The sequence below is a fragment of the Microtus oregoni genome, unplaced genomic scaffold (genome assembly GCF_018167655.1).
Source record: "Microtus oregoni isolate MIOR12 unplaced genomic scaffold, Mior012 000040F_ref0000088, whole genome shotgun sequence".
In the NCBI taxonomy this organism is placed as follows: domain Eukaryota; kingdom Metazoa; phylum Chordata; class Mammalia; order Rodentia; family Cricetidae; genus Microtus; species Microtus oregoni.
In genome coordinates, this window is record NW_024543207.1 from 22,394,482 (window position 1) to 22,411,753 (window position 17,272).

A 17,272-nucleotide genomic window follows, 5' to 3' on the forward strand; every position below is an offset into this window, starting at 1 on the left:
CATGGCTCTCAATACTCTGAAATCCAGTCAGCCGTTTTCTATTATTGAACATGATGGCTTAGCATCATTTCTAAGAAAACCTTGCCCACCCTAAGGTCACCCAGGTTATATATCAGATATACTTGAGGAAGTTGGCTCTGGGGTCATGCTCCGAGTACACTCTGCATGTGGTGTCCTAGTTGGTTTATTTTGCAGACATATTTGTTTTTTTTTTAATAGTCCTTTTCTCCTTAACCTTGTTCCAGTTAGGCGGTGTGGGCGTTTCTGGACTGGAGGTGCACTGATCTGTACGTCTCAGACCTTAGTATCTCTCATACTGTCTCCATGCGGCTTTGGCAGGTGCCTTGGAATAGTGTAGTCTCAGGCCTCCTGCTTTTTGTTTTCTTTTTTTTTTTTTCATTGCAATACTATTTGGCCTATTAGCTCAGACTTCTTATTTTTTTTAATTTATTTATTTATTAAGGATTTCTGCCTCCTCCCCGCCACTGCCTCCCATTTCCCTCCCCCTCCCCTGATCAAGTCCCCCTCCCTCATCTGCTCGAAGAGCAATCAGGGTTCCCTGACCTGTGGGAAGCCCAAGGACCGGCCACCTCTATCCAGGTCTAGTAAGGTGAGCATCCAAACTGCCTAGGCTCCCCCAAAGCCAGTACGTGCAGTAGGATCAAAAACCCACTGCCATTGTTCTTGAGTTCTCAGTATTCCGCATTGGCCGCTATGTTCAGCTAGTCCGGATTTATCCCATGCTTTTTCAGACCCAGGCCATCTGGCCTTGGTGAGTTCCCGATAGAACATCCCCATTGTCTCAGTGTGTGGGTGCACCCCTCGCGGTCCTGAGTTCCTTGCTCGTGCTCCCTCTCCTTCTGCTCCTGATTTGGATCTTGAGATTTCTGTCCGGTGCTCCCATGTGGGTCTCTGTCTTTGTCTCCTTTCATCGCCTGATGAAGGTTAATATTCAGGAGGACACCTATGTGTTTGTCTTTGGATTCACCTTCTTATTTAGCTTCTCTAGGAATTCTCATTGAATTATAAGCTCAATGTCCTTTATTTATGGCTAGAAACCAAATATGATTGAGTACATCCCATGTTCCTCTTTTTGGGTCTGGCTTACCTCACTCAGGATAGTGTTTTCTATTTCCATCCATTTGTATGCAAAATTCAAGAAGTCCTTGTTTTTTTACTGCTGAGTAATACTCTAATATGTATATATTCCATTCTTTCTTCATCCATTCTTCCGTTGAAGGGCATCTAGGTTGTTTCCAGGTTCTGGCTATTACAAACAATGCTGCTATGAACATAGTTGAGCATATACTTTTGTTGTATGATAGGGCCTCTCTTGGGTATATTCCCAAGAGTGGTATTGCTGGATCCAGGGGTAGGTTGATCCCGAATTTCTTGAGAAACCACAACACTGCTTTCCAGAGTGGTTGCACAGTTTGCATTCCCACCAGCAATGGGTGAGTGTACCCCTTTCTCCACAACCTCTCCAGCAAAGGCTATCATTGGTGTTTTTGATTTTAGCCATTCTGACAGGTGTAAGATGGTATCTTAAAGTTGTCTTGATTTGCATTTCCCTGATCGCTAAGGAAGTTGAGCATGACCTTAAGTGTCTTTTGGCCATTTGAAGTTCTTCTGTTGAGAATTCTCTGTTCAGCTCAGTGCCCCAATTTATTTTTTTTTGTTTGTTTTTTTGTTTTTGGAGACAGGGTTTCTCTGTGGTTTTGGAGCCTTTCCTGGAACTAGCTCTTGTAGACCAGGCTGGTCTCGAACTCACAGAGATCCTCCTGCCTCTGCCTCTCGAGTGCTGGGAAGTGCCCCAATTTATAATTGGGTTGATTAGCCTTTTACAGTCTAGTTTCCTGAGTTCTTTATATATTTTGGAGATCAGACCTTTGTCAGTTGCGGGGTTGGTGAAGATCTTCTCCCAGTAAGTGGGTTGCCTTTTTGTCTTAGTGACAGTGTCCTTTGCTTTACAGAAGCTTCTCAGTTTCAGGGGGTCCCATTTATTCAATGATGCCCTTAGTGTCTGTGCTGCTGGGGTTATACGTTGGAAGTGGTCTCCTGTGCCCTTGTGCTGTAGAGTACTTCCCACTTTCTCTTCTATCAGGTTCAGTGTGTTCGGACTGATATTGAGGTCTTTAATCCATTTGGACTTGAGTTTTGTGCATGGTGATAGATATGGATCTATTTTCATTCTTCTACAGATTGACATCCAGTTTTGCCAGCACAATTTGTTGAAGATGCTCTCTTTTTTCCATTGTATACTTTTAGCTCCTTTATCGAAAATGAGGTGTTCCTAGGTTTGTGGGTTAAAGTCAGGGTCTTCTATTCGATTCCATTGGTCGACTTCTCTGTTTTTATGCCAATACCAAGCTGTTTTCAATACTGTAGCTCTGTAATAGAGTTTGAAGTCAGGGATGGTAATGCCTCCAGACAATCCTTTATTGTATAAGATTGTTTTGGCTATACTGGGTTTTTTGTTTTTCCATATAAAGTTGATTATTGTCTTCTCCAGATCTGTGAAGAATTTTGATGGGATTTTGATGGGGATTGCATTGAATCTATAGATTGCTTTTGGTAGAATTGCCATTTTTACTATGTTGATCCTCCCAATCCAAGAGCAAGGGAGGTCCTTCCATTTTCTGGTGTCCTCTTCAATTTCTTTCTTCAAAAGAAATTTTGAAGTTTCTTTATAGTTCTTGTCAAATAGATCTTTCACTTCCTTGGTCAGAGTTACCCCAAGATATTTTATGCTATTTGTGGCTATCGTGAAAGGTGATGCTTCTCTGATTTCCCTCTCTGCTTCCTTATCCTTAGTGTGTAGGAAGGCAACTGATTTTTTGGAGTTGATCTTGTATCCTGCAACATTACTAAAGATGTTTATCAGCTGTAGGAGTTCTTTGGTAGTATTTTTGGGGTCGCTTATGTATACTATCATATCATCTGCAAATAACGAAAGCTTAACTTCTTCCTTTCCAATACGAATCCCCTTGATCTCCTTATGTTGTCTTATTGCTATTGCTAGAACTTCAAGCACTATATTGAAGAGGTGTGGAGAGAGTGGACATCCTTGTCGTGTTCCTGATTTTAGTGGGATGGCTTTGAGTTTTTCTCCGTTTAATTTAATGTTAACTGTTGGCTTGCTGTAAATAGCTTTTATTATATTTAGGTAGAACCCTTGTATCCCTATTCTCTCCAAGACCTTTATCATAAAGGGGTGTTGTATTTTGTCGAATGCTTTTTCGGCATCTAATGAAATGATCATATGGTTTTTTTCTTTCAGTTTATTTATATGGTGGATTACATTGATAGATTTGTGTATGTTGAACCAGCTCTGCATCTCTGGGATGAAGCCTACTTGATCATAATGGATAATTTTTCTAATGTGTTCTTGGATTCGGTTTGCCAGTATTTTATTGAGAATTGTTGCGTCGATGTTCATGAGTGAGATAGACCTGTAATTCTCTTTCTTGGTTGGGTCTTTGTGTGGTTTTGGTATCAGGGTAACTGTAGCTTCATAAAAGGAATTTGGCAATGACTCTTCTGTTTCTATATTGTGAAATACATTAAGGAGTATAGGTATTAGTTCTTCTTGGAAGTTCTGGTAGAATTCTGCATTGAAACCATCTGGTCCTGGGCTTTTTTTCGAAGGGAGATTTTTGATAACCGTTTCTAATTCTTCGCGAGTAACAGGTCTATTTAGATCATTCACCTGGTCTTGGTTTAGCTTTGGTATAGGGTACTTATTTAAAAAAATGTCCATTTCTTTTGTATTTTCCAGTTTTGTGGCATACAGGCTTTTGTAGTAAGATCTAATGACTCTCTGAATTTCCTCTGTGTCTGTGGTTATGTCCCCCTTTTCATTTCTGATCTTATTTATTTGCGTGTTCTCTCTCTGTCATTTAATTAGTTTGGATAGGGTTTATCGATCTTTTTGATTTTCTCCAAGAACCAGCTTTTTGTTTCATTGATTCTTTGGACTGTTTTCTGTGTTTCTATTTTGTTGATTTCAGCCCTCAGTTTTATTATTTCCAGTCTTCTACTTCTCCTGGGCGCGTCTGCTTCTTTTTTTTCTAGAGCTTTCAGCTATGTTGTTAAGTCCCCAATGTATGCATTCTCCGTTTTCTTTAAGTGGGCACTTAGTGCTATGAACTTTCCTCTTTGCACTGCTTTCATTGTGTCCCATAGGTTTGAGTATGTTGTCTCTTTATTTTCATTAAATTCAAGGAAGACTTTAATTTCTTTCTTAATTTCTTCCTTGACCCAGGTGTGGTTCAGTAGTTGACTGTTCAGTTTCCATGAGTTTGTCGGCTTTCTGTGGGTAGCATTGTTGTTGCCTTCTAACTTTAATCCGTAGTGATCAGATAGGACACAGGTGGACACTGACTTTTTTTGTATCTGTGGATGTTTCCTTTGTTTCCAAGTATGTGGTCAATTTTTGAGAAGGTTCCATGAGCTGCAGAGAAGAAGGTATATTCTTTCCTATTTGGGTGGAATGTTCTATAGATGTCTGTTAAGTCCATTTGATTCATTACCTCCAATAATTCTCTTAATTCTCTATTAGGTTTCTGTCGGATTGACCTGTCCCTTGGAGAGAGAGGTGTGTTGAAGTCTCCTACTACTAGTGTGTGTGGTTTGATGTCTGCCTTGAGTTCTAGTAATATTTCTTTTACACAAGTGGGTGCTTTTATATTAGGGGCGTAGATATTCAGGATTGAGATGTCCTCCTGATGAATTGTTCCTGTTATGAGTATAAAGTGACCATCTCGGTCTCTTCTGATTGATTTTAGTTTGAAGTCAGTTTTGTTAGAAATTAGTATGGCCACACCTGCTTTTTTCTTAGAACCACTTGCTTGAAACACCTTTTCCCAACCCTTTACTCTGAGTAGGTGCCTGTCTTTGTGGTTGAGATGTGTTTCTTGCAAACAGCAGAATGTTGGATCCTGTTTTCGTATCCATTCTCTTAGCCTGTGCCTTTTTATAGGTGAACATTAAGTGATATTAATGACCAGTGGTTGTTTACTCCAGTTATTCTTATTGTTTTTGGTAGTAGAGATTGTGTGTCTCCCTTCTTTGAGATGTGCTGGTGAAGGGTCGCTAGATGCCTGAGTTATTGTAGGCAGTGTTGGTAGAGTTGGATTCCTTGGGTTGCGATTTTCCTTCTATTACTTTCTGTAGGGCTGGATTTGTGGCTATGTATTGTTTAAATTTGTTCTTATCCTGGAATGTCTTGTTTTCTCCATTGATAGTGCACAATAGCTTGGCTGGGTATAGTAGTTTGGGTTTGCATCCATGGTCTCTTAGCTTCTGCAGTACATCTATCCAGGACCTTCTGGCTTTCATGGTTTCCATAGAGAAGTCAGGTGTAAGTCTGATCGGTTTACCTTTATAAGTTACTTGCCCTTTTTCCTTTGTAGCTCTTAATATTCTTTCTTTAACCTGTATATTTTTTTTTTTTTTGGTTTTTCGAGACAGGGTTTCTCTGTGGTTTTGGAGCCTCTCCTGGAACTAGCTCTTGTAGACCAGGCTGGTCTCGAACTCACAGAGATCCGCCTGCCTCTGCCTCCCGAGTGCTGGGATTAAAGGCGTGCGCCACCACCGCCCGGCTTAACCTGTATATTTTGTGTTTTGATTATTATATGGCGAGGAGATGTTTTTCTTTGATCCAGTCTGTTTGGTGTTCTGTATGCTTCTTGAATATTTAAATGAATATCTTTCTTTATGTTGGGAAAGTTTTCTTCCATAATTTTGTTAAAAATATTTTCTGGGCCTTTGAGCTGTGACTCTTCTCCTTCTTCTATTCCTATTATTCTTAGGTTTGGTCTTTTTATTGTGTCCCATAGTTCCTGAATGTTTTGTGTTGAGAATTTGTTGGCTTTGCTGTTTTCTTTGATCTGTTCGTTTATTTTCTCTATGGTGTCCTCAGAATCTGAGATTCCTTCTTCTATCTCTTGTATTCTATTGATTATGCTTGTTTCTGTAGACTCTGCTCGTTGACCTAGATTTTCCATATCCAGCTGGTCCTCAGTTTGTATTTTCTTCCTTGCCTTCATTTCAGTTTTCAATTCTTGAACTGTTTCCAATACCTGATTGATCGTTTTTTCTTGGTTTCCCAGGGTATCATGTACGTATTTACTCATTTCTTCAAACTTTTTGTTATATTTCTCATCCATTTCTATAAGGGCGTTTTTTACATGTTGTTTAAGGGACTCTATTGCTTTCATAAAGTCATTTTTTTCCCACTTCTTCTGTGTTAGGTTGTTCAAATACTTCTGTTGTAAGATCATTGGGTTCTGGTGTTTTCATGTTGTTTTTCAGATTATTGGGTGAATTCTTGCCTTGGCGCCTGCCCATCTCCTCCTATTGATCCTATCTAATGGGTCTTTTAAAAACCGGATCAGGTTTCCCTGCTGGCCAAGGGCTCCGCTTACAAAATGCCCTTGCTCTGTTTCCTGGATCCTGCCGCAGGCCAAGAACCCTCTCACCCCTCTGAAGGGTCTTTAGGACAGGACCAGGCTCCCCATTTGCCAGTGACCTCGCCAACAAAAGGCCTACCTCTTTGATTTAATTGTAGTAGGGCGATCTGCTCTCGTTATTGCACGCCCATCCCCGCCACTTGTGTCTGCCTCCGTGCCTGTCCGCGCAGGTCCCTGCCGCTTGCGTCTGCCGCTGCGCTGGTCCCCCAAAGCCTCTTCCTGATTGCGGTGCCTCTCTGCCTCTGCTTTTTGTTTTCTTAACCTCACTTGGCTGCTCTGGATCCTATACGATGGTCAGCCATAAAAGCCCCACTGGGGTTTTGCCAGCTCTTAGCTCTAGTTAGTGTCAGTGGCCTGCCTGGCCATAGGAGGTAGCTTATCTCGGGCCATTTGATTAAAACTCCACAGCATCGTGCAGGACCTGCACATCTGTGCCTCGATTACATTATGTCAAAACATTGAAACTTCACTTATTTGGATTAGTTGCAGGTGAATGCCAAGTTGAAAATGCTTTAAAGTTACTACAAATAACTTTTTAAAATACTTCCTGAATAGCCTTTGCATGGAGGAGTCTGTGAAATGACAGGCTATCTGAGATGCTCCCTGGTGGCCGGGTGTACAGGGTGGGTGAGGGCTCCAGGCGAGTCATCCTGCTGACCAGGCTGCTCACACTGCTCAGCACAGGTCTTATGGCCCCTCCTAAGCGTGCCCTACTATGATACCCTTGGCCTTAGGCCCCACGGGCCACTTCTGACCCAGGTTTAGGCCTGGGCTCCCTCCTGCTCCTTGACTGATTAGGGTCTCTGGAAGAGATAAGGGGATCACTTTTCCTGGTTTTCCCTCTGCTCTCCCACCCAGGAGAGACCACGGTGAAACAGACATAAAAGCCCCGAAACTTGGCAATTTTAAAGAATATGCTTCCTTATTTTTTCCAGGCTGTTGGCAGTTGCTGGTGACTTTTGGTTGTGACCAGTAGGGATCAGGGGTGGTATACATGCGGGATTGGTCCCAGAGGGCTGCTGCCTGAGGACTTATAAGGTCTGTTACCCACAGAGGGAAGTCCTGCAGGACCATCACCTTCGAGCAATTCCAGGAGGCGTTGGAGGAGCTGGCCAAGAAGCGGTTCAAGGATAAGAGCAGCGAGGAGGCTGTGCGTGAGGTGCACCGGCTCATTGAGGGACGAGCGCCAGTCATCTCTGGTGTCACGGTGAGGGAGCAAGGCACGGGTGGGGCCGAGCACTCATGATTGCATCTGCCTTTGGGGAAACCATGACCCCATATACCTGTTAGCCCTATAAGTTTGGGGCTAACCTGGAGGCAGGAGAGGTGATCCCTTGTCTGGACATGTGGCCCAGTAGAGTCACACCCTTGCCAGCTCCTTCTACAGCCCATGCCACCTCCCACTGAAATGTGGCAATTTTCACCCAGCTCCCTCACTTGGTGTGTACTAACACCCTCTTCTGTTCTCTTTCAGAAAGCTGTGTCCTCACCTACCGTGTCACGGCTCACAGACACAACCAAGTTCACAGGCTCCCACAAAGAGCGCTTTGACCAATCGGGAAAGGGCAAGGGCAAAGCTGGCCGCGTGGACCTGGTGGATGAGTCAGGTTATGTGCCTGGCTACAAGCATGCAGGCACCTATGACCAGAAGGTGCAGGGGAGCAAGTAGCCTTGCAGGCCGAAGTTCTGGACACTGCAGGTGCCAGGCACAGGACTGAAACCCATTGCACTTCATTACATTCCTATGTTCAACTGGGCAGAACTCAAAATGCACCTCCACTAGGCAATGGTGGGGGCAGTGCCCAGGCCTCCTCCTGTTGGGTGCTTTGACACTTCTCTCTCAGACCCCAGGTGTGGGCAGCGATTCATTGTCCTTTCCTAACATACCTGCTCTGTCCACAGCTGGGAAGTGGACTGCTATTTCCAAACTGTCTCCCAGGATCATACCACACTGGCCACTTGACCTGCAGGTAACAGGGGGTGTTTGAGGCGTTGGTAGGTATAAGGATGAACAGAGCAGACATCAGAACTCACACTGACTTATCCAGATACTTCTAGGGCAGTAGGAGCTAAGCAACTAACCAAGTGCACAGAGTAATCCTAAACAGGCCAATTTCTTGACCACGGGAAGTGTGTCATTGTGTATGTGGAACAGCTCACATTAGTACACATGTGCACACAGACACGCACACACACATAAGTGCTCATCAACCAAGTCTGTGCTGAGAGTGGTCAAGAGACAAGGAAGCACCTGGTGACCAGGGGAGTGACTTGGAGCATGAAGCTGGAAGTTTTTTCAGTGCCGTTCTGAGAAAGGATAAGACTATGTGCTTGGTCTCAAGAGTGATCCAGAGAGATCCAGAACATGAAGCTGCCATGACTTTCTCCTTGTCCTGTCCCATTACCAGCTTGGGACACACAGGATGCTGAGACATTTGGTCAGGACCAGGCCTGCGTAGTTGTTCTACTGGGCTGAGATGGAAGCTTTTGCCAAGGCAAGTTATGCTGTGCCTTGTTCAAAAGTATGTATCTTCAGCTCTATGAAGCCACCTCTCGGTTCAGTTTTCCTAACCTTTCTCTTGAGTGCAAATGCAGGCAGGACACTGGACACCAGAAGTAGCTCCCCCGAAAGACATGCAGCATCTACCAGGGGTTCTTTTTCTGCCACAGGAGAGAACACATGACTCAGCTCATCCATGTGTGAGGGCACCACTTATGCAGGCCCAATGGCATGTGCTACCATCATTACAGTTCCACAACAACTGTTCCTTTGCATTAACACAACCCCACCCTTGCATGAAACTTGCTGAACTACGTGGTCTTGTTCTTAGAAAGAACCTGCAGTGGTCTCAGGACATGGCTACCAGCGCAGGTGGTTGTTGAGGATGGGACGTCTTACACGGCTTGACACAGCACAAGTAGACAGCAAAGATGCCTTCCTCATGGTCACAGCACACAGTTACATCATTCACTCCTCTGGGGCCTAGAGAGCAAGCCTTCACTGCAGCACGAGGGAAGACTGCCTACTTGCCTGAGCAAGAAACACAAGGCCCTCAACACAGCCACAACTGGAGGGTGGAGATGGTCTAGCAGTCAATGCCATCCCAAGATTCTGGGAGTCTGCAGTACTTGGCATTAAAAACCAAGTAGTGGCACCTCCATTCTGTAATCCGGCCTTGCTGGTCTGGTGAAATAAAAGGACACTGGCACCTCTCATACCCTTCTCCAGAACCCCTAGTCCCCACGTGGCTGGTAGTCTCTTGATCCGAGGCTGTTCTTTTCTACTGCCTATGAACAGCCTAATTCCCACCAGCATAGCTGAGTGAAATAGAACACATGCAAACACACCAGGAGGTGACTGCATATGGGTCAGGGTAGAGGGATAGGCTAGGGTAGATTTGAGGGTCCCTGTACCATGCAGTGGGTCAGATGTTTTCCTGACCCCATAGTGTATCCTGGACACAGTCTCCTATTCAAAGGGCCGAGATGCCAGACTGACCACGGTTGCCTGCCTAGGAGCACCAAGGAAACAGTGCAAATGTCCAGCCTCATGGAGGACACGTCGCCCAAGTGCTGGGCACAGCACTGAACAGAACAGCGCAGAGTGGCAAGCCCGTAAAGGTTCTGGGCGGAAGGCCAGAACTACCATCTCAGCTCCCACCCCTCACCCCAGTAAAATCCTCAGCAGAAGATAAAGGCTTCAGAATGCATTTGGGTCTGGGTAGTTGTTCCACCAGTGTGAGATGGGAGCTGTTGCTCTAATACAACTTGGGCTCTGTAAATGAAAACTGGGTCACTGCCTTGCTGGCTCTCACTGTCCTCACACAGAACCCAAGGACAGTCCTAGGCCCTCCCATGTAGAATTACGCCCGACAAGTGGTCTTCATTGTGTCCCTTCTTACCCCGTTCCCTCACAGCACCTTTCTTTAGTCAGTGTTAAGTTTAACTCTGAAAATACACCCTCCCTCTAGATGAGGTCATCTAGCCAGGAAAGGGCAGTAACAATTAGATCACGAAGACTTAGTGTTTTCATATCGTCAGTTTAAAGTGTCTATGGAGTCTGTGTGGCATCTCTGTACCCTCTCGACATAGAAACTGATCGGACTTCAACTCTTCTGCACAAAACAGATGTGCATTCTCCTCAGTTTCTGATTTGAACACACAGGTAGGGTGTTTGTCTCTGTTGCATGTTTTATGCGATACCAATTAGCTTTTACTAATCATGGATAAATAGAATTCAGTATCTATCTGTGAATAAAAAAAAAAACCCAACAACTGCATAGCATGTAAACTGAGATCCAGAGCCATGTGCTATTAGGTGACAGACACACAAGAGACAGGGACAGGTTCTTTCAGAGGAGGACAAGCAGGAGATGACCTAGGAGACAGAGACATACTCTGCTGTGAGCTGACACCCAGGAGACAAAGACAGGTTCTCTTAAGCTGTGACAGCAAGAAAATAAGGAGAGGTTCTGTCAGGAGCAACACTCAGGGACATGGGTTGGAGTGACAGAGATGTTCTGTTGCAGGTGACACTCAGGAGAAAGATACAGGTTGCAGGAAGAACAATGCAAACGGTATCTAAGTGTCAGGGAAGGAAAGTAGGCAGGCAGGAGGGTGCTTGCGAGCACTGACTCTAGTAGAATACCTATTTATTTCTATTTAATACTATAAGATAAGCAACTATTTAGTGGGAATGTTTTACCAAGATCAAAATTCAAATTACATGTTTAAATATTGTCGAGAGATCTATATTTATACTGGAGTATTTTTACACCTTTCAGTATCCTATCTTACACAGGGGCATAGGGACATTACGACGGATGGAGATAGCTATGAAATGGGCTGCACTTTTCTGCAGTCTCTTCCAGAGAGGACGGTGCCTGCCCTGGGCTGCCCCAGTGCCTGTTTTAATGAACAGTCTTACTGGCACGCAACTGTACCCATGCATCTACATACTGTTCTGTAGCTGCTTTGGCATTAGATCTGGCTGGGAGGATGGAGACAAATGCCACAGCACAGACACCTATGGTATCTGCCACCTGTCCCCTTTCAGGAAAAACTGCCTGTCTCCCTGCTTGGCTCGCGCTCTCTCTCTGCAGACTTGTATACTACCTGGCTACAGCATGGGCACATGGGAAAGTCCTGCCAACACCTTTTAAGTATGGCAAGGGTGACAATTTAGCTGTACTGTGAAGACATCAATAGACAGAATATCCTCCCAACACTGAGCCAAACTGCTCTTCTTCACCAATATACTACTGACCATTCTGAACTTCACGGTTCAGGGGTGTGGCCATCTTGGGACGCTTAAATTATCTCTTCCTTTAGACCTCTTAAACTAAACCAAGCCAAACAACAAAGGAAGCCTGTACAACTTAAACTTGAAAGGAATAATATGCTACTACTACTAGTTTGTACTAAGTTTTTTTTTCAAGAAAGGGAGTTAAGTTTATATATATATATATGTGATATATATTTTTACACTATTTTATTAATGTTAAGGAATATGGAGTGTATCACTTTATCAGTGTGATGGGTAATGTTGATGTCATGGGTGTTCTGACTCAGAAAGACACTTATGCTGACATCTAAACCACACTTGCTCAGAATGTCTGTCAGGTCAGGATGGCCCTCCTGTCCCTGCTATAGAGTGCAAGCATCTAGTCACCTGTTGGACATATCATCATGGCCTGGCTCATACTGCTTTAGTGAAACAGCTTGTGTCTATCAACATTTTGTTCATTGTGTTTGCTGTTATTAACATTGTGTCAAGTTGGTAAAGTGATGAATAAAGGTGTTAAAATGTGGATTTCTAGTTTCTTCGGAGTGTATGCTGTGTATACTAGCTGCCACATCCTCTGGTCAGCAGGACCTTCATACTTGGGTACTAACACAGAGGTGCCTAGAGTCTTTCCTGCGTCAAAGCTCAGCAAAGAGCCTCATATTACTCTCTCTCGAGGGGTTTTCTGCTTCCTAGCTTAGGTAGGACTGCAAGGGCACAGACCAGCCATCCGCCAGATTCAAGGCCAGGTCTGGCTTTGGTGCAGCCCTTATGTGAGGCCCAGACTTAAGGTGATTATTCATAAACTGCATCACAAAATACAGCACTCCAAACGCAGGCACATCATCAAGCTCATGAGTAGAATTCAGGTCAACCTCAAATGCTATTCCAAGGAGGTTGCTGCTCAAGAGGGGGAAAAATGGTTTTTGAGAAATGTGATAATTTGCTACCAGTAGACAAATAAATAAATTCCCAAGGAAATGTCTGACATAAAGTAGAGCAAAGAATAAGCAGGCAGATGGCTTCAGATTAACAGTAGCTATGCACATAGTTTGTGAAACTAAAAATATCTCATTAGGAAATTTGGGAACAATCAAACCCAAACCCAAAGGTGAACAAGCTCTTGTGTACTATGGAGGTGTCCAGAGTGCTAACCAGCTCCTTGATTAGCTGAAAAAATAACAATCTAAAAGTGGCCAGGAGTGGTGGTGCACACCTTTAATCCCAGCTCTCAGAAAGTGGAGGCAAGAGGATCTCTGTGAGTTCAAGGTCAGAACACTAGGCCGGCCAAGCCTAAATAGTAAGGAGCATATCTCAAAACAACAAATCAAAAAAAAAAAAAAAAAACCAAAAAAACAAACCCAGAAAAAACAACAACCCACAAAACAAACAAAAAAAACAAATGACAATCCTGGAGCCAGAAAAAAAAAATCACACTAGAAAAAATACACAAAATGTAATGGCAGATAGAACAAAACAAAAGAAATACGAAACAGGAAAACCGATGAAACAATAAACCCAAACACATATAATGCCATGAGTGACATCGGGAAGCTGGTTCAGCAGATACATAGATACACGTAAAGGACAGCCAGCAGAAGGAAAGCTCCAGAGTTTACCATCAGTGACGCACTGAAGACGGGAATACCAGGCCTACTTGTTTGCTGGCTTGAAGAGCATGTCTGTAGTGTGAAAGCAAGGCAGAGCCAAAGGCCAGAAGCTATCCTCTTACCCAGATACTGAGGTCTTATTTAGAAGCTCAGGTGTCACAACATGTCTACACATTGGCACAACTTCTAATACTGGAGCTATTAAAACGCAAATAAAAGATTACCAGTTTTACACGAAAAATAAGCTGAAAACCAAGGCAATATAAATTAATTCAAAGATATACAGGACTTACAAAAATTCAAACAGGAATAGACAGCTGACTATATAACTCCTGACTTAGGGTTAGGAGCTACAGAACATAGCTGAAAGCCCCCTAAAGCCTCAAAGTCGAGGCTTGAAACTCACTCACTGCTCTGAACACAAAATCCACCTGGGCCAGAGCAGGGTTGGGCAGAGACGCTTTCTGACCTTGTGAGGCAGAGACTAAGGTCTGTGAGGACAACCACTGAAGTGGCTCAGCAGCTGGCGCTTCCGGTGTGTGATCCTGCCAGGACACACCCCAGTTCCTCACACTTTGTTGCCTCTATTAGTAACATGGTCCCACATCAACTCAGGAGAGGCTGGGCTGAGAACAGGCTCTGCCACACCTTGTAACAGTCATACCGAACTGGTATAAAATAAACACAAAGGAGGGTCCAGGCATAAGTGACTTCACCAGCAAGCCCTACCAAATGTCAGGGATGAAAAGATTATAAGTGTATTCTCCTTAAAGAAAAACGAGTGACAGCACAGATGAAGCAAGGACAAGGATTGTAAGTCACTGTTACCTGTCGCTGTATTGCAGCAAAAAATGCACAGTGCTGACTAAGTGTCAGATACTGTTACAGAATTTACTTATGCTCACTCATTCAGAAGTCAGTACTCAGCAAACTGTGAAATGCAAAGGATCAAAACCAGGCAGACATATTGAATATTAGATGAAAGGATGTGTCCTAAAGAAAGTACCAGTCCAGGCAAGGCTGAGGTGGAAATGCAGGTGTTTTCAGGGAATCCTGGGGCTAGGGCAACTGTGCAGATCCCTGGAGAGCAACGGCAGTAGACTCTAACCTCCATAACAACCACAGAAATTCATTCTAGGTGGAATACACACCTACAAACTCTAAATAGACAAACTATCAAATATTCTGGAAGACAGACTCCTAAAAGAAAGAACAAAATTTATTACTCAAGATGCCCCCCCCCCCCAGCAGTCAACAAACAAGACTTTTGCGACCTTAAGATAATTCTGCCCTCTAACAAGCAAACAACTCCGAGGCAGACATTAGCTAGTCATCCTCTAATTCAAATCCAGTCAGGTATCATTCACCTGGAAGAAGGATCAGAGCTCACAGGTTGAGGGCCATGACTGCCTTGGAACTTCAGAACATAATAGAACATAACAAGTCTATAGTGATAGTTTTCTTGTGTTTTAGTAAATAAAGCTTGCCTGAAGATCAGAGTGCAAAGCTAGCCACACTAGTCAGCCCCACAAGCCAGGCGGTGGTGGCACACACCTTTAACCCCAGTAACCACACTACTAAGCCACAAAGGCCGGGCGGTGGTGCACACCTTTAATCCCAGCACTAAAGAAGCATATAAGCCAGGATGAGACAGGAATTTGCTCTCTTTTCAGTCTGAAGATTTCATAGAGGCAAGAGCTCTCTACTGGCTTGGATGCTTTGCTTTTCTGATCTTTGGCTTGAACCCCAATATCAGTCTCTGGGTTTTTATTAGTCATGCTATACAAGTCCACATTTCCTGTTTCTGACTGGCTAAAAACTATGGTTCTTTTAACTCCCTTTTTAGAGTCAACTAATTTGCTTAGGCAGAGTTCAGAACTTAGAAAGCACATTAACAATTATAAAGTCCCTACAATGGATAGAGACGAGAGAGGTGGGATGAGGTGTGGGAAGGTGTAGAGCTCCCTCTCTGGGTACCACCCTCCAGGAACCTCCAGCTGCTCAGCTGCTCAGATGTTCTCTGAACGCAGTCCTCTTGACTTTCTGAGGAAACTGTGTTATGTAGGCATTACTAACTCTGGTCACTGGTGATCAATTTAACCAGCATCCCCTTCACTTCTGGGAGCTTAGGGTTGGGGGTCACATTGCCTCTATCTTTCCAGTGGCCAGCCACATCTTGAAGCCACTTGGAGTTGGCCAGAAGACAACTCATTAGCACACAATGATACCACCCTTGAGAAAGTCTAAAGGTTCTAGGTGCTGTGTGTTTGAAAACCAACACAAACCAGATATTTATTTTACAGTATTACGAAGACCACAAAGGGAAAATTAGAAAAAAATAGTACCGCAAATTTGTTAATAATTAAAAGACTGACCCACAGAACCAGAATAAAGTTAGAAAGTTCTCTCGGAAACACTATTAGAAAATAAAAAGGAGTATTCCTAATGAGAAAAGTGTAGATCTTCCTGTGTTTCATGTTTTTATTTGCCCCCTTCAGTGCGCGCCTCCTGTGTGTCCGGCAGGCACTCTACATGGAGACGCACTCCTAGTCCAAGTGTTAATATTTGGACACCAAAACGATGCTCAAAAATTTTCAGATATTCAGAATCCTTTCTTAGTGAGGCTTTATTTCCACTATGTTCATGTTTCCTTCAGCACATTCACAATAGCTTTTCAAACAACCCAGCAGTCCCCAGAGTGACCGTACTCGGCAGCACCGGCACTGTCTGCACGGGCTTCACACCAGAAGGAGCATCTTCCTGGGGGATCAACTTTGCCTTTTCTAATGAGCACTCTTCACATATCCAGTCATCTGGGCTTCATTTTGTACAGTGTGCATTTAATTATTCCCCTCGCTTTTGGCTGAATAGTCTGCTTATTTGCAGGAGTTATTGCAAGCAAAGGGTGAGGTAGGGAGTGGGGAGATTTTTTTTAACTATGACATGTTAACATTATACAAATTCTTAAAGTGTTTTTCATATTTATAAGTGCTATTTTTATTACAACTTGGAACTTATTTCTTACTGTTACTTATTGTATGTAACTTGTTTTGACGAATTCAATGAGAAAATCAGTTATAATTTATAAAGAGCCACATAAAATGTTTACTTCTTAAACGTAACAATATTATTAGTTCTTTAAATAAGGACTGCTTGTCACATGAAAACTTATTTTAATTATATAATACTTTCATGAATTAGGAAGAAAAAATACTACTTTACAACAGGATGTGTTTCAAATATGGCAAAGCCCCAGGGTTGACTTTACCACGTTAGGACACGTTAAGCAAACTGAACTTCAGACCGTGAAAACATCTGGAGGACCCTAAGGTCATTACAGTCTCTCCAGGAATTCAGATAGATGCATGCCCAGGTGCAACTCTGGAGCTGTAGCTGATGAAGGAGAGAACAGCTAGCAAGACTGGCGGCCACCGAGGCGGGAACTATGGTGCGGGAACAGGGCAGTGGTCTTCTTAAACTCCTGGAAGCTCCAGTGCATCTGCTCTACCTCAGCTCTGTGTTGTGCCCGGGTACGGCCCAACTCCTGCAGGAGATGTTCATTCGTACTGACCAGGGAACTGGAGGAGAAAAGGAGATTAACTGCTGAGTCCCTCCCAGTACTCAGCCTGCTGCCGTGTCCCAACTCCCACAGCCTAACTGAAATCCACAGCAGGAAGGATCCCAGACCCTTGTTCTGGGCAGGTTTGTCTAACTGCAGCAGTGCCAAGGCCAACACGGTTCATGGCTCCATTATTTTCCACTTCTTACTGGCTACTGTCCTTGTATATGACTTTTCCATACCATACATGGGGTGCAACCGACCCCTTGGCTTGAGCAAGTTTCCTAAAGGCACTGCTGGTCACTGTGAGCTGAATTTAGGAATAACTGAAATAACATACCACATT

At 43.8% G+C, this 17,272-nt stretch overlaps 2 protein-coding genes across 4 annotated transcripts in view; one reads left to right on the top strand and one right to left on the bottom strand.

Moving 5' to 3' along the window:
- Window positions 1–12,280, top strand: part of LOC121433639 (tubulin polymerization promoting protein) — a 30,044-nt gene extending 17,764 nt beyond the window's left edge. Inside the window, exons 3-4 of the mRNA XM_041632116.1 lie at window positions 7,527–7,680; window positions 7,948–12,280. Coding sequence (XP_041488050.1) covers window positions 7,527–7,680; window positions 7,948–8,142 — 349 coding nt within the window. The 3' untranslated portion in view covers window positions 8,143–12,280. The remainder of the gene's footprint in view (window positions 1–7,526; window positions 7,681–7,947) is intronic.
- A 3,711-nt stretch (window positions 12,281–15,991) lies between these two features.
- Window positions 15,992–17,272, bottom strand: part of Cep72 (centrosomal protein 72) — a 33,646-nt gene continuing 32,365 nt past the window's right edge. For all 3 annotated transcript variants that reach the window (XM_041632213.1, XM_041632212.1, XM_041632214.1), the window contains one exon: window positions 15,992–16,945. In XM_041632213.1, coding sequence (XP_041488147.1) covers window positions 16,780–16,945 — 166 coding nt within the window. In that variant the 3' untranslated portion in view covers window positions 15,992–16,779. The remainder of the gene's footprint in view (window positions 16,946–17,272) is intronic.